The 24,565-nt window shown below is 50.3% G+C and overlaps 2 protein-coding genes across 3 annotated transcripts in view; one reads left to right on the plus strand and one right to left on the minus strand.

The window, feature by feature from the left end:
* The window catches only part of GNAI3 (G protein subunit alpha i3), a 28,354-nt gene extending 7,587 nt beyond the window's left edge, over positions 1 to 20,767 (plus strand). Inside the window, exons 2-9 of the mRNA XM_079327163.1 lie at positions 6,425 to 6,467; positions 6,566 to 6,707; positions 8,324 to 8,481; positions 15,309 to 15,437; positions 17,959 to 18,088; positions 18,501 to 18,654; positions 19,465 to 19,658; positions 19,733 to 20,767. Of these exons, the coding sequence (XP_079183289.1) occupies positions 6,425 to 6,467; positions 6,566 to 6,707; positions 8,324 to 8,481; positions 15,309 to 15,437; positions 17,959 to 18,088; positions 18,501 to 18,654; positions 19,465 to 19,655 (947 nt within the window). The 3' untranslated portion in view covers positions 19,656 to 19,658; positions 19,733 to 20,767. The remainder of the gene's footprint in view (positions 1 to 6,424; positions 6,468 to 6,565; positions 6,708 to 8,323; positions 8,482 to 15,308; positions 15,438 to 17,958; positions 18,089 to 18,500; positions 18,655 to 19,464; positions 19,659 to 19,732) is intronic.
* GNAT2 (G protein subunit alpha transducin 2) overlaps positions 20,665 to 24,565 on the minus strand; it is a 165,846-nt gene continuing 161,945 nt past the window's right edge. For both annotated transcript variants that reach the window (XM_079327189.1, XM_079327188.1), the window contains 3 exons: positions 24,411 to 24,564; positions 23,808 to 24,008; positions 20,665 to 22,221 (listed from right to left, as the gene is read on the minus strand). In XM_079327189.1, the coding sequence (XP_079183315.1) occupies positions 23,818 to 24,008; positions 24,411 to 24,564 (345 nt within the window). In that variant the 3' untranslated portion in view covers positions 20,665 to 22,221; positions 23,808 to 23,817. The remainder of the gene's footprint in view (positions 22,222 to 23,807; positions 24,009 to 24,410; position 24,565) is intronic.

Below are 24,565 nucleotides of genomic sequence, written 5' to 3' on the forward strand. Positions count from 1 at the left end.
TTTTAAGGTTTATCCCATTCCATCCCCTGCCATGGGCAGAGACATCTCCACTAGAGCAGGTTGCTCCAAGCCCCATCCAGCCTGGCCTGGCACACTCTCAGGGGTGCAGCACAGGGGTGTTGGCTGATGGTTTGTGGCTATTTCAGCAACTCCTTAAGGAATTCCTCAGGAATTTCAGTGACCACTCAGGTCTGGGTGTAGGGGACAGGCACAGGTTCCTCCAGCCTGATGCTTCCCAGGAATATTTCAGCCTTCTGAGTGGTCATGGGATGTTTCTAAGCTTTAAAGTAATTGTCAAATTAAATAGGGTTGAGGCTACAAGAGTTTCAATGCAAAAAGGAAACCCCCTGTGTCCTGGAGCCAACCTGGTAGAGCTGGGAATGCTCAGCCTGGAGAAGTGAAGGATCCAGGGAGATCTTAGAGCTCCTTACTGTGCTTGAAGGGGCTCCAGGGGGTCCAGAGAGGAACTCTGGGGAAGTGCCTGGAGTGTCAGGGTGAGAGGGAATGGCTTCCACTGGCAGAGGGCAGGGTTAGATGGGATATTGGGAGGAATTGTTCCCTGTGAGGGTGGGGAGGCCCCTGAATCCCTGGAAGTGTCCAAGGCCAGGCAGGACAGGGCTTGGAGCAGCCTGGGACAGTGGAAGGTGTCCCTGCCATGGCAGGGGGTGGAGTGGCAGGGGATAGAAGATCCTTTCCAGCTCAAACCATTCCAAGGTTCCTTCTGTGATTCTAAGTCTGCCATTGGGGCTGCTGCTCTTCCTGTGCTTGTCCCAGGTACCTTTTGGTGGGAAAAGCCATGTCAGCTTCAGCCCATGTGCTCCAGCAGTGTTTGGAGTGGCACTGACATGATCCCAGGGTTTGTGTTGTTTGTTTGCAATATGCCATTCTTTACCCAAGCCTCCACTTTTTTTTTTTTCCTCCTCCAGAGCCTCCTGTGGATTATCCTGTGCCATTGGCTCCTGTTCCCTGTGCACTGAGGCTGTAGCCAGCCCCTGTGCCCTGTTTTATTTGAATATATTGTTTTTCCCATCATTCTTGTGGAACTAGAAGTGTCAGCTTAATCTCTCCTGGTTCCTGTTGACTTTTCCAACACTAGCTGGTTTTTTCAAGCCTGGTGGTACAACACTACTCCTTTCTGCTGATTCCCAGTGCAGTTCTCTTGCTGCATGTGATTCTGTGGCATCCAAGAGTTTTCCAGGTGTCCATTGAAACTGAAAACCTCAACAAGGGAATTTGGCATCTCTGTTATCAGGGATGTCAGGATGTTGGGATGTGCATTGCACACCCTGAGGCTGGAAGGAGGGAAGTGATGAAGAGGATGAGCATTTGATAGTTCAGCTTTCCCCAGCTGTGGCTGCACAGCTCCACAGGGTGCTGGAGGCTGTTGGGGAGATATTCCTCATGGAATACAATTCAGGAATGCAGGTGGAAAGCTGAGGAGGGTGTTGGTGGGTGAGGGGAGGTATCCATATTCCTTGTGGGATGAAATAAAGGAAATGTGTTTATCAGGAAGATACCCATGGGGATTGAGGGTGATTTGAACAGCTCCTGCTCCACACTTCCAGTGGCTCTCAAGCCATGGGATGTTTTTGGATCTGGACTGCTCCCAGCTTGGTGGTGCTGTTGTTTGGGCCCCTGTCTGAGGGGAGCTGGTTCCATTTGGGATTTGGGAGCTGTAAGCACAGCCAGATGATCCAGCACTGCTTCCAGCCTGCTCCTCATATGGGGGGTCCTGTCACATTCCCAGGTCTGTAACTCACCCCTGGAGCTTCAAGTGAACTCCTGGGTTTATTCCTGAGCTGTTTATCAGGGGCTGTTGGAATTACTGAGAAATAGCCCTGGATTTGGGAGCTCACCAAGGGCTGCAGCACTTCAGGAGTGGGCCAGTGGAGTTCCTGCCAAATCCCTACAGATTTTCTGAACTGGCTGTTGCTGGAGGTCTGAGCCAACACCTGTGTCAGGCCCTTCAGTTTTATCTTCCTCACTTGGACTTTAATGGATTTCCTGGATGCATCCCTGTTCCTTCCCTGGAAGGATTTGTTTCAGCAGTGACCTGGTTTCTCTTCAGAAACTTGCAGATGTTCCAGGGGCTTTTCCCCTTAATTTTGTGCATGGAATTCCTTTCCTGAAGTACAGTTTAATGCAGTTTTGATACAACTTTAGGGGGGGGAAAAAGCACTGAAAACAGGATTTTTAGGACCTTCTGGAGCAGGAAACTGGATACTTTTGTCTGGAAGATGCAGGGAGTCTGACCTACCTCCTGGGAGAATTTTTAAAGCAAAAATCTGGGGTTGTATGGAATTCCTCCCTTGGAATTCCCAGTCCAAGCTGTGTTTTGTTGCTCTTTTCCCTGTAATCTCCAGCATGTGGCCATGCCAAGTTGCTGGTGCTCCAGGAAATCCTCTGGCTTTCTTGGGGGAAGTGGTTGGATTCTAATTTCCCCCCTTTGCTTTCCCAGGGTCAGATACAGCTGGAAAAACTGCTCCAATTCCCTCCTGCTCTGGAGGGAGAAGGGATCTGGCTGTGGGAACATGGGCAGGGATTGCCAACCTTGGAGGTGGAATTCCAGTATTTACCTGCTGAGCTTTCCCTGAGAACTTGGGGTGTTACTGGGATGATTTGGGATGTTACTGGCATGGTCTGGTGTGTTGCTGGGTGAGGTGTGGGGGTTTTTAGAAGCTGTGGTGTGTCCTGGCTCCATCTGGTTTCCAGAGGGAATAGCATTGAGGACAGGGACATTATGGAATTCTTGCTCACTGTGTCCATGGAGTGGGGCAATCTCTGTAAAAGATGAGCTGCTCTTTGTGTCCAGGGTGGGATGAAGAGGTTCCTGCTGCTATTTTGGGAAAAGAGAAGTTAAGGCTTCTGAACAACATTCACACTGAGCTCAGTGTGAATCACATTTCTTGTGGCAGAATGTGATCCCTGTGTAGCCTTGCTCATGGGAACAGAAGAGAAAGGTTTGGTTCTCCTTTGGCAGGCACAAATATCCCAGGAACACCTGATTTCCATGGGTTTGACTCCACTCTCACATCTCTTGATCTCTGAGGTCTTCCTGCATCCCCATCTAGTCCCTACCTAAGATCCCAGTGTTGGGGGCTTTTCCTGAGGAATCTGTAAGAATTCCAGTGTAACTCTATCCACTCTTGATGTGAATTTCTAGTGTGGAACATCAATTTGCTGTAGGCTGAAGCAGTGTTTTAGTAGAATTGAAATTCCCCTTTGTTATTCCCCTGCTGAAAGTTCAGCCACACTGGGTATAAACACCTCACCTGGAAGTCCCAGAGCTGGGGATGAAGGGTGCAGGATAGAAGCTGCTGAGTTGGGCCAATATGGATCCCTTCAGACAAACCCTTTCCAGTGGGCTGGAGAAAGGGGAATAGCAGCTTGTCCAGTGTGAGCATCTGCAAGTGCTTAGAGAAGCATCAAAGGACAGAAGTGAGACCTAGAGATGTTGAAATTAGGTCCAGAAAGGAAGAGTGAAATGGGGATGATTGGCTGGATTGAAGGGAGAGAACCTTCCAGACATTGCATTCCACCCCCCTGCCATGGCAGGGACACCTTCCACTGTCCCAAAATGCTCCAAACTCTGTTCAGCCTGGCCTTGGACACTTCCAGGGATGGAGGGGGCACAGCTTCTCTGGGAAACCTGTGCCAGGGTCACACCACCCTCACAAAATTTCTTTCCAATATCCCATCCAATCCTCCTTTGTCAGTGGGAAGCTGTTCCTCTGTGCCAGACCAGACATGGGCAGTGTTAATCCCTTTTTTCCCTGGTATTGCCCATCTCTTGGCCATCCCAGCAGGAGCTCCAGCCTTCCATTCCAGAGCTGGAGCTGGAGGGGAGATATTTTTCAGTGAGTGTTAATGAGGTACCTTGTCTGGCTCTTGCCTGAGAGAGGGAGAACCTAGAACAACAGGAAAAACTTCTTTAGGAATAACAGCTCAGTGCTTGGCCATGGCTGAGGAGCCAGTTTGGAGTAGTGAGTTGGTGAGGAGACAGTTTGGAGGATGTGGGTTCCTACTTTCTCCCTCTGAGGTAAGGTGTGAGTAACCTTGGAGAGCACAATTCCTGCTCTGCCAGGAAGTGTTTGGGGTTGAGGAGGGAGGGGGTTAAAGAATCTGATTGGAATCAGTGCTGTATTGGCAGGGTTGGATCTAATGGGGTTGGTGACAGGTAGAACAGAGATTATTTTGGGATAATCTGAGGAGGAAATGACTGTAAATATGGTGCTGAGAAGGCAGAAGCAGAGAGGTCATGTCAAAAATCCCTTCTCAGTCTGGATTTGGGACTGTTTGGGGACACTGGAGATTTGAAATCCCAGCATTTGGATCCTGAGAATTTGGAGAGTGGATGTGGGAAATAAAAATAAGGACTTGTATCCTCCTAGGGGAAAGTGCTGAGTCCACAAGGTGTTGATGTTTTCATTCCTCACCACAAACACTGAGCTGCTCTGGGAAAGCTGGGAATGTTCACCCTAGGGGAGGGAAGGATCCAGAGGGAACTGAGATCTAAAGGGGCTTCAGGAGAGCTGGAGAGGAGCTTTGGGCAAAGGTCTGGAGTGACAGGACACAGGGAATGGCTTCCCACTGACAAAGAGCAGCATTAGATGGGATATTGGGGAGGGACTCTTCCCTCTCAGGGTGGGCAGGCCCTGGCCCAGTTTGCCCAGAGCAGCTGTGGCTGCCCCTGGATCCCTGGATGCATCCAAGGCCAGGCTGGACAGGGCTTGGAGAAAACTGGGACAGTGAAGGTGTCCCTGCCTGGAGCAGGGGGTGGAACAGGATGGGATTTAAGGACCCTCCCAACCCAAACCATCCTGGAATTCTGTGGGTGCTTTATTCCATCCTGAGTCATCTATCCAAACCCAAGCAGGTCCAGCATCATTCCTTGCCTACAGCCAGCCCAGCTCAGGGAGTCTGGAGGCTCAGGAGCCTCAGGCAGGGGCAGAGCCAGCTGAGCTGAGCTCCTGCTGCCACACAGGTGAGATGCTGCTGACCTCAGGAGCACAGTCCTGCCTTTGGGACAGGCATGGGGGCAGCTCAGCTGAGCTCCACAAAGCAGGAAAATGATGGTTTGGAATCCATTGTCACTGCCCTGAGCCATGCAGGAGGGACTTGATCCCAGTGCTCTGGGGCAAAAAAATAGGAAAAACAGGCAACTTGCTGGTTTTTTGCAGTCAGGAATAACTGACCCTGCTTCAAGGGGTAATTGACCTCCCAGGGATAACTGCCCCTCCCCTCTTTCTCCCAGGGATAACTGCCCCTCCTCCTTCTCCCAGGGATAACTGCCCCTCCTCCTTCTCCCAGGGATAACTGCCCCTCCCCTCTTTCTCCCAGGGATAACTGCCCCTCCTTCTCCCAGGGATAACTGCCCCTCCTTCTCCCAGGGATAACTGCCCCTCCTCCTTCTCCCAGGGATAACTGCCCCTCTTTCTCCCAGGGATAACTGCCCCTCCCCTCCTTCTCCCAGGGATAACTGCCCCTCCTCCTTCTCCCAGGGATAACTGCCCCTCTTTCTCCCAGGGATAACTGCCCCTCCTCTTTCTCCCAGGGATAACTGCCCCTCCCCTCTTTCTCCCAGAGATAACTGCCCCTCTTTCTCCCAGGGATAACTGCCCCTCCCCTCTTTCTCCCAGGGATAACTGCCCCTCTTTCTCCCAGGGATAACTGCCCCTCTTTCTCCCAGGGATAACTGCCCCTCCCCTCTTTCTCCCAGGGATAACTGCCCCTCCCCTCTTTCTCCCAGGGATAACTGCCCCTCTCCTCCTTCTCCCAGGGATAACTGCCCCTCTCCTCCTTCTCCCAGGGATAACTGCCCCTCTCCTCCTTCTCCCAGGGATAACTGCCCCTCCTCCTTCTCTCAGGGATAACTGCCCCTCCTCCTCCTCCCAGGGATAACTGCCCCTCTCCTCTTTCTCCCAGGGATAACTGCCCCTCCCCTTCTTCTCCCAGGGATAACTGCCCCTCTCCTCCTTCTCTCAGGGATAGTTGCCCCTCCTAGGGATAGTGCCAGAGGGTCACTTCCCACCTGGCCCAGCTCAGTGACTGTGGCAGCATCTGATGATGCTGAGGCACTTTGGTGTCTTGTCCTGCAGTGAGGGATGGGAGCTGCTCTGTTGGATAAATTCTCATTCCAGTTCTTCAGACCTGCCTCCCATTTGGCTGCCCTTGCTGACCTCTGGAAACTGAGAAATTCCAGGGTTTTTTAGCCAATTCATTCTTGGTGGCTGAATTGGCATCTGTAAATAAAATCTGGGAAGGATGTGCCAGGACAGTGTGGTGGAACTCTACTACCAGCAGCAATGCACAAGGAATATCCTACTCCAGACTCCATCACCTTCTCTGTGGGAACTGGAAATACCACATCCTATTTTCCCTTTCAGTTTCATATGGTTAATTGGATGGTTTTTGTGTTTTTCAGGTGCTGGAGAGTCTGGGAAAAGCACCATTGTGAAGCAGATGAAGTGAGTGCAGTGAACCTTTGTTTTTGTGTGAGATGGGATAAAAAATATGTGGTGCCCTTCTGGTTTGGCTTGGGAGTAAGATGCTGGTTTCCTTGCAGGATTATCCATGAGGATGGCTACTCAGAGGAGGAATGCAAACAGTATAAAGTGGTTGTGTACAGCAACACCATCCAATCCATCATTGCCATCATCAGAGCCATGGGGAGGCTAAAGATAGATTTTGGGGAAGTTGCCAGAGCAGTGAGTATTGCATTTATTTCCTTAGCCTGTAATATTCCTGTGTTATGAATCCTGGAGTTTCAGGATTCCTGTGTAATTCCTGTGTTAATAAATCCTGGAGTTTCAGTCTGGGGCAGAATACATTTGTTTCAAGATGAAGTAGCAAAAAACCTTCATAACTTCAGTTATGAAAACATCAATATTTTGCTGAGGTTCTGGGTAAGAACCTTTAGTAGTTTGAATGCTCAAAAAAAAAAAAAAAAAAAAAAAAACCTCTCCAAATCTTTCTCTAAATTATTTGAATTTTTGGGAATTTTAAGTTTGAAATTTTGGGAGGTTTGAGCCCCTGCTTTTTCCCTCCCCTTGAGCTGCTCATTCCTTGGCCTGTTTGTTGCATTTATGTCCAGCACTTTGAGCCTTGATCCTTGTGGTGATGGGAACTAGAGATTCCTGGAAATGTGCAGGAGAAAGGAATTGTGTCAGCACAGGGCTACACTGTGACTGTTCTGCCCCTGCTGCAGTTGATCCAGCCCTTAATAATAATTTGAATTTATGGTATTTATTTTGGATTTGTGATTCCAAGTCGTGGCCAAAGGGCACATCTTCACTCATATGTTCACCCAGGCTGCTTCAAATTCTCCCAGACTTCTCTTCCACCTTTTTTGGTGCTCGTTGAAGCTGAGTTGGGATCTTGGAACAGGAAAGATGCTGAGTCCAAGTCCTTTCTCCACTTCCCCATGCTGAAGTGGCTTCACAAGAGCTGAAGGCCATGAATTTTCACCACCTTGTCAGGCTTTCCCAGGAAAAGTCCAAATACATCAAACTATGGGGTGACCCACAGAGATCCAGAAGTGGGGTCCCTCTGCCTTTGGCTGTTAGCACCTTGATAAAGTGGATTTGGGATCAGCACCCTGAACCTGGCACATGCAGGGTTTGGGGCTCAGGGCAGAGGAGCTGGTGTTAGGAGGAGATTGCTGGGATATTGGAAGGTCTCTCACAGCTCCCACAAGGACCTGACAGGTGTGATCAGGGTAGGAATAAAGGCAGAGGGGGCTGTAGGGCAGTGTGGGGTTCCCTGTGCTAATCCACTGCATGACCTGGACAAGATCATGGTCCTGCTCTGGCTTCTGAGGGGGATTTCTCATGCTCAGATCCCAATCAGTCCATCCCATCTCCTGATGAAATGTTTTATTAAGGAATCAGTCTCCCTCACTTCCCACAGCTCTAGCAGCAAAAGGCAAATCTCCAAAACTTTGCTCCCATCATCTCTCAGAACTCACTTCTTTTCATTTTCTCCTGTGCTGTGCCACACCAACAGAGGTTCTCCAAGTAAAACCTCTAGTTGAGTTCATTGCTCTGTAATGACAGAAATCCCATGGTTTTGATGGGAATGGTGCCTTTGGAGCTGTGATCCTCTGGAAGTGCTGTGGCCACCCACCCCGATCAGAGCATCTCACCCCACAGCCTGGAACTTCTTCCCCAAAAATTCCCTTTCTGCCTGCAGCAAGCAAACAACTCCATGACTTTTGGGAGCAAACTGGATGCAGTGGGGTGTGGTTAATCAGAGCAGTGCTGAGCTGCTGCTGGGGTGTTTGGGAAGGTGCCTGTGGTGATGCCAGCTGTGTTGTGTCCTGCAGGACGATGCCCGGCAGCTGTTCGTGCTGGCTGGCAGTGCTGAGGAGGGGATGATGACAGCTGAGCTGGCTGGAGTCATCAAACGCCTCTGGAGAGACCCTGGAGTGCAGGCCTGCTTCAGCAGATCCAGGGAATACCAGCTGAATGATTCTGCATCCTAGTAAGGAACCAGCACCAGCTCCTGGGCTCTTCCAGCTCCCACAGGGGACCAGGAGTGGGGTGGGATGGGTGGGAAGGTCCTGTCTGCACTGCTGGTCCTGTCTGACTGAGGATGGAGTGCTGTTTGTCTTCTCTCTATGGAGCATTGGGGAAAACCTCACATTCCTTCTTTTGTGTCTTGGTTGATTTAATCCTGGAGTAGTTTGGGTTGGAAGATCTCATTCCATCCCCTGCCATGGGGGGGACACCTTCTGCTGTGCCAGGTTGCTCCAAGCCCCATCTCATCCCTCCCTAAACATTCCAGGGATGGGGCAGCCACAGCTCCTCTGGGCAGCCTGAGCCAGGGCTCCCCACCCTCACAGCAAGGGATTTCATCTCATTTTAATATGTGATTTTTGACAAATTTGCTGGTTTCATGGAAGAAACTTGGCATCTTGTGCTAAGGTAACACGAGCCCAGGTGTGCCCAGGGGGCCAAGAGGCCAAAGGCCCCTGGCTGGGATCAGGAACAGGGTGTCCAGCAGGATCATCCAGTGCCTGTCCCCTGTGCTGGGAACTGCTGAGGCCACAGCTCCAACCTGGGCTCAGTTTTGGGTTCATTGTGACAAGAAGGACATTGAGGGGCTGGAGCATGTCCAGGGAAGGGAACAGAGCTGGGAAGGGGCTGGAGCAGCAGGAGTGGCTGAGGGAGCTGAGAAAGGGGCTCAGCTTGGAGAAAAGGAGGCTCAGGGGGAATTTCTGGCTCTGCACAACTCCCTGACAGGAGGGGACAGCTGGGGGGGGTCAGGCTGTGCTCCAGGCAACAGGGACAGGAGGAGGGAAAATGGCCTCAAGCTGTAGCAGGGGAGGGTCAGGTTGGACATTAGGGGGAATTTCCCCTTGGAAAGGGTGGTCAGGCCTTAGAAAGGGCTGCCAAGAGGTGCTAGAATCCCCATTCCTGGAGGTGTTCATGGAACAACTGGATGTGGCACTCAGTGCTCTGTTCTGGTAACAAGGTCAGTGGTTGCATCCTGGAGATCTTTTCCAAGCTCAGTGATTTTGGGATTCCATTGAAATGGCAGGTGCTTGGCTGTGTCACCTCCATTGTCCCTGCAAAGGGGAGCAACACTCCTAGAATTTAAACTGCCACTTTCCTGACATTCAGCAATTCCCAAAATGGGATCCCCTCACCTGGCAGGTCAATATTCCCAATTTTTTCCTAACAGTTTTCCCTTTTCTCCTGTCCTTGGCATCTCACAGGCAATGCTGCCTCTAAACTGTTCTGATTCTAAAATCTTCTTGTCCTGGTCCTAAAATCAACACAGTTGCTGAACAGCTGGAAGGTTCCAAGTAGATAAACAGGCTGCTAATGGAATTTTGGTGAAATGTCTCATCTTTTACCAAGGGCAGGTTAGTGCAGGAAGGGGAAATTGTTCCTTTGATGAGCAAAACAGTTGCTGTGTTTTTCCTCTCGTGTTCTTGGTCTCTCTACAACAAAGATTTGGCATTCTGAAAGTTGATTTTCAGCATTTCCAGCTGAAAATTCAGTTTAAGCTTTAAAACTTGGAAAAATGAGTTAGGAAGAGCTTTGTGGAGAAGTTTTAGCTGTACCACAACTCACTGCCTGCAGGTTTTTGCTGTTCAGAGCATATTTGAGCTTGAAAATAAGGCAGAATCCTTCATTTGCAGCATTTTGGCAGGGGTTTGGATCAAGGGAAGGGCTGTCAGGAATTTTCTTGGATTTGTGCATGCCTTTGCAGCAGGAAAGGAGGAAATTCAGGTTCCAAGGGAGGAAAGAGATTGATGAGGAGAGGGGAAGGAAGGAATGATTTAATGGAAGGATGTGAAGAAGAGGAGGAAAGCTTTAGGACCTGGGCAGAGAGCAGGAATGGGGATGAAGGAGGAACCTTGGTGTGTGTCTGGATGGCTGTGGAAGAGGAAGATGATGAGAGCAGCTGGAGAAATGGAGCAGATTGGGAAATGAGGGTGTTATCCTGCTTTTGTAGGTACCTGCTTGACCCAGCTGCCTTCCAGAGGTGGGATTTTGGAGGGATCTTCCTATTCCTGGGTATTTGCCACTCACCTGTGTCCAGGTGCAGCTCTGCCTGCAAGGAGCTGGCACAGCCTGGCATGGGGACATTGCACCCAGGATGAGCCACTCAGGCATTTCCTGAGAAGTGCCCCAGAAAATTCAGCTTCCTGTCCCAAAAGCACAGGAAGTTGCACCAAACCAATATTATGATGCATCTGCAGCCTGGCAACTCCACAGTTGGGAAATGCTGCAAGTGGGTTCATTTCTTAGTGGCAAATTCACACCATTAAAGGGCTGTTCTTCCAGAATTCCCAGAATTTTCCTCTCCCTGCATACATGGCTCCTGACCTGCCTTAGCTCTGGTGTTCCCCAATTAATTCCCTTGTCCATGCTTAAAATCATGGAATATCCAACCTGGAAAGGACCTGCAAGGATGAAGTCCCTTGCACAGAACATCCCAAAATCCCACCCTGTGTTTGGGGGAGTTTTTCTCCATGGATGAGAACATTATCCAAAGGCTCTTTCAGCTCTGGTAGTCTTGGGGCTGTTCAAGTGCCTGACCACCAAGGAGGGATGTCCTGCACTGCTTTTTGTGGTGGGATGATGCAGGCTCTGTCCCACTTCTCTTGGGAATTTCACTTCCCTGTTCCTCTCATTATCTCCTCAAACAGCACTGAAACCTCAGTGTGAGCAGCTGTTAAACCTCAGTGTGAGCTGCAGTTAAATCTCTGCCCCATTTGCTGGTTTTCCAGCTGAAATCCAGTTTTGTCCTGTGTTCCCAGACCAGTTCTGGCTCCACATCAGATTCTGGGGATGAGACACATGGAATGGAGGAAGAGAGGAACAGACAAGTAACTGCTTGTGAAAATCAGGTGGCATGAAGAGCAAGGGTGCTGTGGCAGAGAGCCAAACATTTCAGCTTGGAATTGTTCCAGAAACTCCCCTTGCTGCTGTTTCCTGCATCACTGGGCACTTTTCCCTTGTGCAGGCAGAGATCCTGCCTGGCAGAGCACTGCCCTGGCAGACTGGAGATGACATGGGAGGAGAGAAGGTGAAGGATGGCACTAATCCAAACCATCTATCCTGGAATCAGTGTTTTCCATGTTTTCTTCCTTTTTCTTTCTTTTTTTTTTAAACAACACTTGAGTAGCTCCTGGTCCAAGCTGTTGATGTGGCAATGTGCCTTTCCCAGCAGCATCTGATAAAGCCCCCTGCAGCCACCCTGGGTTTTGTGGGGTGTTGCAAACATTCATTTTTTTAACTTGCATTTTTGCAACTTCCCATTTGTCTTTTCTCCCTAATGTGAGCAATGGCTTTGTGGCTGCCAGCTCCTGCCTCCAGTCAGGGCTGTGGAGAAGCATTTGGGACCTCTGTGCACAACTTGGGAAGGGAAATTAAATCCCCTCTGATTCCATGGGCAGAGACACCTTCCACTATCCCAGGTTGCTCTAAGTCCTGTCCAGCCTGGCCTTGGACACTTCCAGGGATTCAGGGGCAGCTGCTCTGGGCACCTGTGCCAGGGCCCCCCCACCCTCACAGGGAGGAATTCCCTCCCAATATCCCCTCTGAATGTGAAGGATATTTCCATTTCACACATCTCCACATTTTCAAGATACTTGGAAATGTCACCAAGCACATAATGCTTTAAGTGTTTTGTTCCTAGTTTTGATATTTCTCCTGGATGTCAGGCAGGTCTCATCCTGTGGAAGCTGTAGGTAATTATCTGCAGTCTCATGGGCAATTAGCACAGTTCCTGATCAACCTTTCTCTAGTCCTACATGTCTCCTCCTGTTCCCAGATGCCAGTTCTGGCCTAAATTCCCTGACATGGTGCTGGATAAAACCCAGATTATTTCTAAGTGGGGTTTTTCCTTTTCCTCATTTTCTCTCCTCATCTTTTATTCCTTCCTTCCTCTTCTTTTTTCTTCTCTTCTTCTCCCCTTTTCCTCTCCCCCCTCCTCCCCTCCCTTCCCCTTCCTTTTTCTCCCTCCCCTCTTCTTCCATTCCCTTTTCCCCCCCTTTCTCTTTTCCCTGTCCTTCTTCCTCCTTTCCCCATTAAGGACTTTCAGAGCCATTTGTGGCTTTGAAATTCTTCTTCCCAGCACCAAAAGGAGTGACTTGTAAGGGAGCTCCCCATTCCAAGGCTGCTGTGAGCAGGATGAGGAGGGGAGCTCTGTTTTTTTCCTCATTCATTTCCCAGCATCCCTGTCCTGCCATCCCTGCTTCCTGGAGCTGTCTGGGTGTGGGATGTTTCCTGGAATCAGACTGGAATTGCCAATACTCTGTGATCAGAGAGCTGGGAATGTTCAGCCTGGAGGAGAGAGGGCTCCAGGGAGACCTTACAGCTCCTCCAAGAGCTGGAGAGGAGCTGTGGACAAGGAATGGAGTGACAGAAGGGGGATGGCTTCCCATTGCCAGAGGGCAGGGTGAGATGGGATATTGAGAAGGAATTCCTGGCTGTGGCTGCCTCTGGATCCCTGGCAGTGTCCCAGGCCAGGCTGGATGGGGCTTGGAGCAATCTGGGATAGTGGAAGGTGTCCCTGCCCGTGGTAGGGATGGAATGAGATGAGATTTAAGGTCTCTTCCCACCCAAACCATCCCAGAATTCAGGGATTCAGTGATCTCTGCACACACAGGCATTGTGCCAGCCTGGCACAGGATGTCCCAGGAATGCTTGGAGGGTCAGCAGGACAAAGGAGTGACACTGTTGGTTTGATCAGCACTTTATTTGTACTCAGGGCCTCATTTTAAATATGAAAAAAAAGGAAAACAAACCCAAATCAGCTTTTTGAAAGCTTGTGGTGTTGAAGGATGAGGAATAGCTGGCTCTGTAAACACAGGGAAGGAGTGACACAGCCTCAGCCTATGGAGGTGAGGGAGGTGGTGGGAAGGGATTGGAAGTGTGTGGGATGAGGGGAGACAGCAAGGTCTGTGTTTGTTCCCAGAGCTGTTTGTGAGGTGTTTCTGACTGGGCAGCTGGGGCCAGGAGCCACTGGGAACAAGGAAATTCAGCTTCTCCAGGTTTTTGGGATATCTTTTTTAAGTTCCACTTAATCTGCAATACAAGTGGCACTAGCTGGGCTCCACAGGCTGGATTTTTGGGAGGGCACAGCTGCTTCCTCTGCCCACACTTGGCAGGACTTGCAGGGTTTCCCAGAAATCCCCTTTGCTGGGTTTTCCAACCACTTGCATTTCCATGGGATTTGCCCTTTAGGTCTCTCTGGAATTAGTCTGGCAAAGTTTATTGTTTCAGGCAGCAGCACTGAATCTGATCTGCCTTATTCCCTGATGGAGTTTGTTTGGGAGTTTGCCAGCTCCATTCCCTCCTCCCTGGCTGCTCCCAAAGCCTTAATTAGGAATTATCCCACTTTCAGTGCCCAAACTTCCAACTGGCTGTTGGGAGCAGGTGCTTTACAGCTTCAGCTTGGGCTTGGCAGTGCTGGGGTAAGAGTGGGACTCTATCTTACAGGACTTTTCAGCCCAAACAATTCTATGATTTATCACATCCTTGATGTGACCTGTGTGAAAACCAGGCTTTGAGCAGCTGCTGGGCCAGTTCTTAGCATTTCCTTTGGCTTTTGATAGGTTGTTGGAGATACTGGTAGTAGAGAGAGAGGAGAAAAAAATCTGGGCATGTGAGTGCCTGAGCAGAAATATTCCTTGGTAGAGGCTGAGGAAGGTAAATACCTTCCAAATCCTGTTTTACTAAACTGAAACTAAAGCCAGGCCTAGCCCTGGTCACACAGCAGCTCACAAACCTGCCATCCTCTGCAGATGAGAGGGAGGAGAAGACTGGCTCTGCTTGGACTAAATCCACTCTGATCCCAGCTCTGTGGGAAAGGCCCCGTGGCAACGGGCAGGTCCTGGCAGATCACTGAGCTCTGGGGTTTGGAAACAGGGCAGGGCTCTGCAAGTCCTGGCCAGGGGGATGCTGGAGCTGTTGGAGGAGGGATGTGTTGATGGGGTTCCTAGCACAGCTTCCAGGCACATGGGAAGAAGCAATTCCTGGCTTACAATAGATCTGTGATAACAACGGGGGATTTTGGGAGCGTTTATTGCACCCATCAGAGCCCTCCCAGTGGGACAGGGCTGGGGTGATTGAAAGCTGCTCCCCAGAAAGAGCAGTGCCTGTGCCATCCCTGCAGAGCTGTGGGATCTGTGTCATCTTTGTGAAAGCAGCAGGCTGAGCCTGGAGGGAAGATGAGCTCAGAGGTGTTGCTGGCTGGAATGGGATTTCTGATCCTGCTGGGAATCATCTGTGCTGGTGTGCCTGAGAGCTGAACTCCTGAAGGAATGTGCTGGGGCTGGCATTAGTTGAAGTCTCAATGGGAAAATTTCTGCAAGGATGTGGCTTCTTCAAGGCTGTATGTTCAGAGAGTGCTGTGTCAGCTTGTTGGGGAAGGAGGTGACTGAATCTTGGGATGGTTTTTAAGGCTTCATCCCTCCCTCCTGGCTGCTCTGACGCATCCCTGCCCTTTAACAGCAAACCCTTGGATTTATTGCTTTGTGCTTTGAAGCGAGAGACCTTGAGTGTGGATTGCCCTGGGAGATCCAGCCCTGGCACAGCTCTGCATTCCCTCCCTCCCCTCCCCAGCCAGCTCAGCTCCACCAGCACCACCTCCACACTCATCCAGGGAGGGGTTCAAATTCCCAAACCCCCAGAACATCCCTCAGAACAGCCCCAGGGGGTTGTTTGCTTCGAGCTCTGTGCTGTGTGAGGGAGATAAATAAATTCTGTGCTTTGTTCTGCACTTTATAAAAGATTCATGGTGAGGCAGCCGACTAAAAAAAGCTTCTTGTGTTGTCTCTTCTGGTTTAGTTACCTAAATGACTTGGATAGAATATCCCAGCCGACCTACATTCCAACTCAGCAGGATGTGCTGCGGACCAGAGTGAAAACTACAGGAATTGTGGAGACTCACTTCACCTTCAAGGACCTGTATTTCAAGTGAGTGAAGGGCTGTGCCCATGCCCTGCACTGGGGCACATCCCACACTTGCTCCTGGTTGAACTGTCCTCCTTCCCTCCGTTATCCCTCTCCTGGCATCGCTCACTGGAGAGACCGGTTTGACTTTGATTTGCCTTCTGTTCTTTTCAGCTGCTTTTATGTTGGAATCGCAGACACAGGTACTGACTGCTCCTTTCCAGGACCCAATCCCAAAAGTAATACTAAAAGGACACTGACTGGAGTTTGAGTTTAACCCTTTCCTGGGAGCAGAGGAACCGAGCTGTGTGCGCAGCCAGGCTGTGGCTCGGGGGTGCATGGTGTGCTCCATGTGTTCCTCTGGGAATTGCCAGCCTGTGCCTGGCACTGCAGGGGCTGGGACTTTGCTGTCCCCTCTGCTGATCCAGTCCCTGGCAGGCTGTGGATCCAGCCTGCTCCTGGCAGTGTCCCTTTACATGTCACTAACGAGCTTCCTCTAACCTCAGAGCGGCTCCCGCTGCCTCCATTTGCTGAGGCTGCATCCCTCATTCCTCACCTTGGGTCCCTGTAGCTCCCCTTCCTGCTGCTTAGGAATTCCTTGCTTTGGATCCCATGTGTGCTCCTGACAAACAGCTGGAGCCCCACAGCACTCCTGTGCTGGAGGGTGGCTGTAGGACAGTGCCTGTGGCTCAGCCTCCTTCCCTCTGTCTGTGCTGATGGTTTGGAGCCTTTCCTGCTCACATTCCTAAAATGAATCTGTTGGCTTCTTTAGAAATGGGGTGTGAAACACTGATGGAGTTGCAGCAAAATCCAGGTGGTGCTTCTGAAATCCAAGGATCCCAGACTGATTTGGATTGGATGGGACACTAAATCCCATTCAATCCCACCCCCCTGCCATGGGCAGGGACACCTTCCACTATCCCAGGCTGCTCCATGCCCTGTCCAACCTGACCTTGGACAGTTCCAGGGGTGGAGCAGCCACAGCTGCTCTGGGCACCTGTGCCAGGGCCTCCCCACCCTCACAGGGAAGGATTCCTTCCCAATATCCCATCCATCCCTGCCCTCTGGCAGTGGGAATCCATTCAACTTGTTCTGTCCCTCCACACCCTTGTCCCAAATTCCTCTCCAGCTCTCATGGAGCCCCTTTAGGCACTGGAAAGGACTCTCAGGTCTCTCTGGAGCCTTCTCCTTCCCAGCTCACCTGACTCCAGAGCAGAGGGGCTCCAATCCTTGGAGCAGCTCTCTGGTCTCCTCTGGAGAAGGAAACTTTTGCACAGTTTTTGGGAGAGCAACATTTTGGTTTCTGAACTGTGCAGTTTAAGAATATTTTTAACAAAAATGCCAAAATATCAGCATTATTGATGTATTTATGCAGCTTCTGGTCCATCCAGGGAATAACTTGTCTTCCCATGGTGATGGATTGGGATTAGCATCTCCAGTGTGTTCCTTAATCATCTCCACCCTCCTTCCTGATCCCAGCCAGAGCCATTGATCATGTGCAGGCCCCAGACACACGAGGTGGTGTCCCAGAGGGATTTGCTCCACAAAGGGAAGCAGTAATCCATCAGAAACCCTGGTGCTGCCAGCTCTGCTGTGATATTCCATGTCAGACATTAATAATGGGATGGGGAAGCCACAGTGACTGGAATTGGGATGAGCTGAGTTGTCAGGGATGCTCTTCCTTCGTGGATCTCTCTGTGCTAATGGCAAATGATTCAAGCCATGGAAATATCCTGGATTCTGACAGAGATTTCCATTTTTTCTTCTAGACCAGAGGGTTAAATAGAAGATGGGAGTTAGTTTGGGATTGTTAAATCCCCCCCTGGACAGCTCCTTGTCTGCTCTGGAACAAATCAATATCTATGACTTAATAGCTCAGATATTAACTTGATTTAACTAAATCCCAGTGCTGGGCTCTCATCAAGATATTTGAATGAGCAGGGGCTGGAACTACTTGTGACACAAATTCCTATTTAATTAGAAACTAATTCAATTTATACAGAAATTCCATAAGCACTGCTCTGCCTTTAACCTTCAGTACCTGCCATTATTTTTAAATACATGAAATAATTTCTTAACCCCCTTAATTTCCTCCTGGGTTCCAGCAGGAGCTTGCAGGTAGTGTGCTCTAAATAATCCATTTCCCTGGAGGTGCTGTGAGAAAGTGTTTGCAGTCCAGTCAAGCGAATGGATTGTTGCTAAGGAAATAGGAAAGAGAACAAAATCAGCAGAGCTCTGGATGGTGACTTCCAGTTCTTCCTGCTGATAACCAGAATCATGGCTGGGATATTAAGTCTCATCCAGGGACACCTTCCACTAGCCCAGGTTGCTGCAAGCTCTATCCACCCTGGCTTGAAAGAAAAGAGAGGATTCTGATTTAAAATCCCCTCAACCAAGAAGGGAATTTTAAAACCCCCTCTCCTGAGAGAACCTCCCAAAAGCCTGTGTGTTCCCAAGCCTCTGCTCAGCCTCCCCCATCCTTGGGAGCACTGGGGGCTGGGAGGAGGGGTGTGCACTGCTGCTGAGCCACTTCTGCCTCTGCCAGGATGTTCGACGTGGGAGGCCAGCGCTCGGAGAGGAAGAAGTGGATCCACTGCTTTGAGGGGGTGACTGCCATCATCTTCTGTGTGGCCCTGAGTGACTATGACCTGGTGCTGGCTGAGGACGAGGAGATGGTGCGTGCTCTGGGGTTTGTGGCTGCAGGGAAGGGAGCTGGGAGCATCCTACTTCCATCCTGCACCAGGCTGGAACGTTCCTGGTGTGCTCCTGCTATTGAATTGTCTGAGAGCTGCAAGGACAAGCTGGAATCTTGCCCCACAAAGTGATAACCTCATGGATGGGTTGTGTTTTTCCACCTTCCTGGTTGCTGGGAGATGCCTGGAGTTGTTCTCATGGCTTGTTCCCTGCCTGTGAGTCACTCCAGGAAGGAGCAGGAGGAGGTGACCTGTCCCCTTGTGCTCCTCCTGAGGCAATGGCAGTGAGGATGTGGCAGTGTCACCCCAGTTTTGAGCCTGGCCTGTGCAGCAGAGCCTCTCTCCCCCATCCCACCTTTCCCTAACATCTCTCCTGTTGGATTTCCTTTTCCAGAACCGGATGCATGAGAGCATGAAACTCTTTGACAGCATCTGTAACAACAAATGGTTCACAGACACCTCCATCATCCTCTTCCTGAACAAGAAAGACCTGTTTGAGGAGAAGATTAAGAAAAGCCCGCTAACAATCTGCTACCCAGAGTACACAGGTAGGCTGGGATCACTGGGATCATCTGTGTCACCAGGCCAGGAATGGGGAGTCAGAGCCTTGCACAACCCAGAATCAGTTCCAGACTTTCCCCAGTTCCTTCCCTGTGCCTGCTGGACAGCATCTCTGGCCTGTTCAGTTGGCTGATAGCTCATTTTCTTGGAAAAGAGCTGTGGTTGGGAATAACCTTTGTCCTTCCCTGAAATCAAGTGTTGCATTCCAACAAATCAAGGTCACTTCATTTCCACACCTTACTGGGACAGTAATTCCATTTAAATTCAGTTTTAGAGGCTGTGGAACTTAACCACATCTTGCTCTGGCTCCTGTCCACGCTGGAGTGTCTGTGTTTGGCACAGATTGTTCTGGAGCCCGTCCCTGCTTTACTTCCACACAGGTGGAAGGTTTTACCCAGGCACTGCTCATGTTTAAAAAATCCTTCCAATCTCTTCAAAGCTTGATTTCTGTGATCCCAGAGAAGCTGTGGATTCCCTGTCCCAAAGTGCTCGAGGCCAGGCTGGACAGGGCTCGGTGTAGTGCCAGGTGTTCCTATTGGGGGTGGAATGAGATGGGATTGAAGGTCCCTTGCAGCCCAGGACTGCCATGATTTGTTACTCTTTGTCCCAGCACACAGCAATCCCTGGATCCCATGTCCAGGGTCACTGCCCAGGGAATAGACTTCAGGTATCCCAGAAGGAGTTAATGGTGGATTTGGATTTGTAGCTGGATAAGGCAGATGGTTGCAAGCAGCTTAATATGGACTTAAAAGCTCCCGTGAGGCAGTGAGCAAAGCCAGGGATCTTCTCCTGTGCAGGCTCCAACACGTACGAGGAGGCAGCCGCCTACATCCAGTGCCAGTTCGAGGACCTGAACCGGAGGAAGGACACCAAGGAGATCTACACCCACTTCACCTGCGCCACCGACACCAAGAACGTCCAGTTCGTCTTCGACGCCGTCACCGACGTCATCATCAAAAACAACCTCAAGGAGTGTGGGCTCTACTGAGAGGTAACTCCAGCTGGGGGTGTCCTGCTGGGAGCAGCTCTCTCTGCTCCCTTCTACATTCCTGCTTTCCTTCCCAGTGTTTCTGCCTGGTGAGCCCCAGCCTCCTGCTGCCTCGTGGGGACTGCGACGAGCATGACCCAGGAGCAGAGAACATGTGGAATCCTGGAATTCTTTAGCACAATCTTCTGTCTTAGGGACCTTTTATTGCTGTGGGATGTGGAATTAGGGCACAGTGAAGCCACGTAGTGGGAGTAGATCCTCCTGGCATCGTTGGACAGCGTGGTCTCCAGGATGTGCCATGGATTCCAGCTGGATTCCAGACCTTGGATATGTAGCTTTCTCTCTTCCTTTGGTTATCAAGCCACCACTAGTCTGTTTTTAAGGGTTTTTGGTTTTTTTTTTTTCCATCGAGAAAACTATAACTTTACTAAACTTTATTTCTTTATTTGCAAACCTTGTTTTAAAAATAATAATAATTAAAAAAAGCAACAAAAAAAAATCACTTAACTATGCACATGTGAGCAGATCCTGCAGAAAATATTCCTCTTAGCAGGAATTCCTTGTTTTTAACACTTGCTATGGCCAGGATTTAATATTTCTGCAGCTACTAAGGGATCCTTAGACCTTTGGCTTTTTTTCCATGTGTGATTTGTTACCATCCTGCTCCCCCCAGGCTTTGGGAAAGGCTCCTGCAGCAGAAGGAGGGTTTAGGTTCTGTTGGGGGTTTGAGCCCAGTTTTATGCCAGTATGGGAAGGGATTTGTGCTCAGCATAATCCCAGCTCAGTTGGGAGAGGAGCTGAACCCTCACTGGGGGAGAAAACTGCTGCTTCCCAGGTCCCAAACCACTGATTGCTGTGCATTTTTTGGGATGAAAACGGTGGATTATTCTGTGCTGCCTTTCCCATGGCGCTCCCTGCCCAGCCCTGTCTTGAGCATGCCTTTACTTTGTCTGTGTGGTGCCAAATCCCTGTTTCCCTCTAGTGCCATCCCTAACCAGTCCTACATTCCTTTGCTGATCCATGATTGCATCCAGACTCCTCCCAGTTTGTCATGTGTACAGTTGGATCTGTTAGACTTGTTGGCAGTATTAAAATGGTGAGTAAAGATTGTAGCCTTTTCTCCACTTTATTCTTCCTTTTTCCAGGAGTGTTCCCAGCTTTTGTGCTTTGCTGGAGAAGGAAAGGAAGAGCTTTGATGGGAACTGGGTGGAATTATCTGGACAGGGAGGTTCCTTGTGCTTTATCACCCACCACTGTTGGTGCTGTGCTGCTCCCAAAGGCTGGAGTCATGCTGGCACAACTGGAACATGCCAGGAATCCCATTGCCCATTGGCAGGTGGATAATTACTGCTTATTTATAGCCCAGATCTCACTGGCTGCTGTGACCCCCCATGGGAATTCTGCTCTGGGCACTTGTGGGATGGAGGTGAGATTGTTCTGAGAACACTTGATTAGAAATCCAGGATAAATTCCTCAGGGATGCTCATGCCTGCTGGCAGGGGGAGCCTTGAGGGAGATTGCCTGTTCTGGAATCCTTTCCAAGCTGTCTGGAGCTGTGTCTGCTTGACAATTTCATTCCAGCCATCCTACCTGGGATAACTCATCCAGGAGCTTCATCTCATCCAGAGGTGCTGCCCAGGAAGTTTTTTGGGGTGGTGACCCCCATCCCACCCTCCCAGGAGCCCAGCAGTGGCCATGGGGTGATCCAGATGAGATCCAGAGATCCATGCATCCCAGGATGGATGCAAAGGAGGTGAAATATCTCCTGATCCAGGCTCTGGGACACAGGAATAGAGCAAAGTGGAAGTGGGAGAAAGGAAGAACATCCACATCATGCATATTCCTTTATTGTGTTTTCTACACTTAAATGAAGCTGCATGGGAGATCTCTGCAGGAGACAGGGAGAGGATGGATACAGGGCTCATCTATGGATTATTTACAAACAGACAGAGCAAATGCAGCTCTAAGTAGCAGAATGAAAATCTTTCAAGTAACCATTTCCTCTTTATCCAGCCCATTCCTGGGCTGGGGTTGGGATTCCCTTCCCCAGCCTCTCCTGCCTGAGAAATTCCCTCCATTTAGGGCCCACAAACCCCTGATTTGTCCTGCCCAAGGGCTGAGTTGGTTCCCAGGAAAGACTGAGGTTGGTTCCCAGGAGTGACTTGGAGATAATGAAGCCTCCACCTTCCCCAGAAATTCCATCCTGGATTAATCCAGCTTTGGTCCAAGGGTAGGAATGGGCTGCAGAGGGAAGGGCAAGGGGGCAATCTATCTACCTAGTCTATCCTACCTCCCAAATTCCCTCACTATTCCTATTCCTGGCTCTGCTCTCTGGTGTCAAACCTCCTGTAAAACACTGAGAACAGGGGTTCTTCCTTGGGAAAAAAGAGGAAATGGCCATGAAAGGGAGCAGGAAGTTGAGCTTCAGCCCCTTCCTAGTTTGAGTTTGGAAGGAGGCAGATTTGGGCAGGTCATAGAAAAAGTGGGAGCGAGTGATGTGTGGTGGGGGTTGGTTCTTCCTTTGGCTCTGCTCAGCAGAACGGTGAGATGGGAATGGTTTCTTCTTCTGGGAGGGAGGAGAGAGAACAGGGAGTTAAACACAGGCAAGGAAACAAGGGAAATTTTATGGAAACAAGGGAAAACTCAGGTGGGGTTCAGCAACATGTGTCACCTCATCCCTTTGCCTTCCTCCGTGGTAATGAGGATGGAGCATCCCCCCCACACCTCCCCCTTTTCCAAGTGCCACCTTCTGGTGCCTCCTGCCTGCAGGGAACCTGCTTGAGGATTTTTTGGTTGTTTTTGTTTCTGGTTTTTAGCTTTTTCCTGGTTTTTTTGGTAGTATTCAAGGATAAAAGAAGCACCAGAGGCTCCCTGAAAAGCAAAGTGCCAGAGTCAGTGGCTGGGAGCTGCTTGGAAAGGAGGGAGAGAGGATGGAATTCCTGCTGCTGCTCAGAATTAGTGCAAGAATTAGGATGATAAACCCTAATTAGGGTGATAAACCCTAATTAAAGTTTTAGAATGAGCTAAAATGCTGGGAGCAGCAGAGTGTACCTTGGGAAATTCCCATCCACTGAGGCTGGGCAGGTGGAATTGCAACAGGAGAGGAATAAAATTATTCCCTTTAGCTCAGATGGATTTGGGAATCTCTTTTTCATCACATGTGCAAGGGTGGGAATGGTCAGTCTGAGCCCACCCCACTGTGGGATGGGACTGAGTCCCATGGGAGCTCAGCAGATGTGACCATGTCCCTGGGCTAATGGGACCCTGCAGTTCCCCCTCCCCACTGCTCCCAGCCCATCCTCCCCTCCCCTACTGGGATTTCCAGGACTTGGTGGCCAGTCATCCCACCACCCCACAAAGCAGGATGGAGCCAGCTCTGATCATCCTTATCCCCCTCCCACCCCTTTTTTGGGGATGGAGCCACCTCTGTTCATCCTCATCCCCAGCTCTTTTGTTTTGGGATGGCACCAACTCTGCTTATCCTGATCTCCAGCCCCTTCCCCAGTCTTTTTTTGGGGGGGGGATGGAACTGGCTCTGCTTTTCTTCATCCCCTTCTCCTTTCCCCAGCCCTTTCTTTTGGGATGGAGCTGGTGGTTAATGTCCTTCCCCGCTACCTCTGTCTTTTTTTGTGGATGGAGCCAACTCTGCTCTTTCTCATCCCTGTCCTCCTTTCCCAGCCCTTTATGGGAGGTATCCAGGTTTGATCATTTTCATATCCCTCCCCTTCCCCAGCCCTTTTTCTGGAATGGAACTGGCTCTGCTCTTCGTCACCTCCCTCTCTTCCCCAGTCTTTTCTGGGATGGAGCCAAATCTGATCCTTCTCATCCCAGTCCTCTTCTCCAGCCATTTTTCCAGAAGGATCCAGCTCTTATCTTTATCCCTCTTCCCTTTCCCAGCCCTTTTTGGGATGGAGTCAATACTGACCATCCTCTTCTTCATCCCCCTTCCATTTCCCAACCCTTTTTGGGATGGAGTCAATACTGACCATCCTCTTCTTCATCCCCCTTCCCTTTCCCAGCCCTTTTCCTAGCACGGAGCCAGCTCTGCTCTTCCTCATCCCCTTCCCCAGCCCTTTTTGGGATGGAGCCAGCTCTGACCACCCTCCTCCCCTCTCCTTTCCCAATTTCCTGGCTGCAGCCTCTCTGCCATACCTGCTGGTGCTCAGAAGAGGCCACAGTCCTTGAGGTTCTCTTTGATGATCACGTCTGTGACGGCATCGAACACGAACTTGACGTTCTGCGTGTCTGTGGCACAGGTCATGTGGCTGTAGATCTCCTTCACATCCTTCCTCATGTTGAGGTCCAGAAACTGGGTCTTGATGTAATTCCCTGCGTCCTCAAACGTGTTTGGACCTATGGGGGGAGGGAATCAGAGGAAGAGGGTGGAGTGCTGACCATGTGTAGCACAAAACTCCTTTTTACCCCATTTCTGTTCTTCCAGATGCCTTCCTGAGGCCACATCTGTCCTCTCCTCAGCTCCAGCCTCCCAGGATTTCATTCACCACCCCACAGAGCAAGATGGAGCTGGTTTGGCTCATCCCCATCCCCTTCCCAGCCTTTTTTTGGGGGATAGAACCATTCTCATCATCCCCATCTTCCCTTCCCCAGCCTTTTTTTGGGATAGAACCATTCTCATCATCCCCATCTCCCCTATCACATCCCAAAACCGAGTTGCTGCATCTTTGCTGGGACCACAGAACAGCCCAGCCCCTGGTTTGGGGGATCTCAAGGCGGAGGGGAAGGGTCTGGACCCACCATCATACTCTGGGAAGCAGATGCTGAGATGAACTTTCTTGATCTTTTCCTCAAAAAGGTCCTTCTTGTTGAGGAAGAGGATGATGGAGGTGGCAGCAAAGAACTTGTGGTTGCATATACTGTTGAATAGGTGCAGGGATTCATGCATCCGGTTC

Source organism: Erithacus rubecula (genome assembly GCF_903797595.1).
Source record: "Erithacus rubecula genome assembly, chromosome: 26".
Taxonomy (NCBI): Eukaryota; Metazoa; Chordata; class Aves; order Passeriformes; family Muscicapidae; genus Erithacus; species Erithacus rubecula.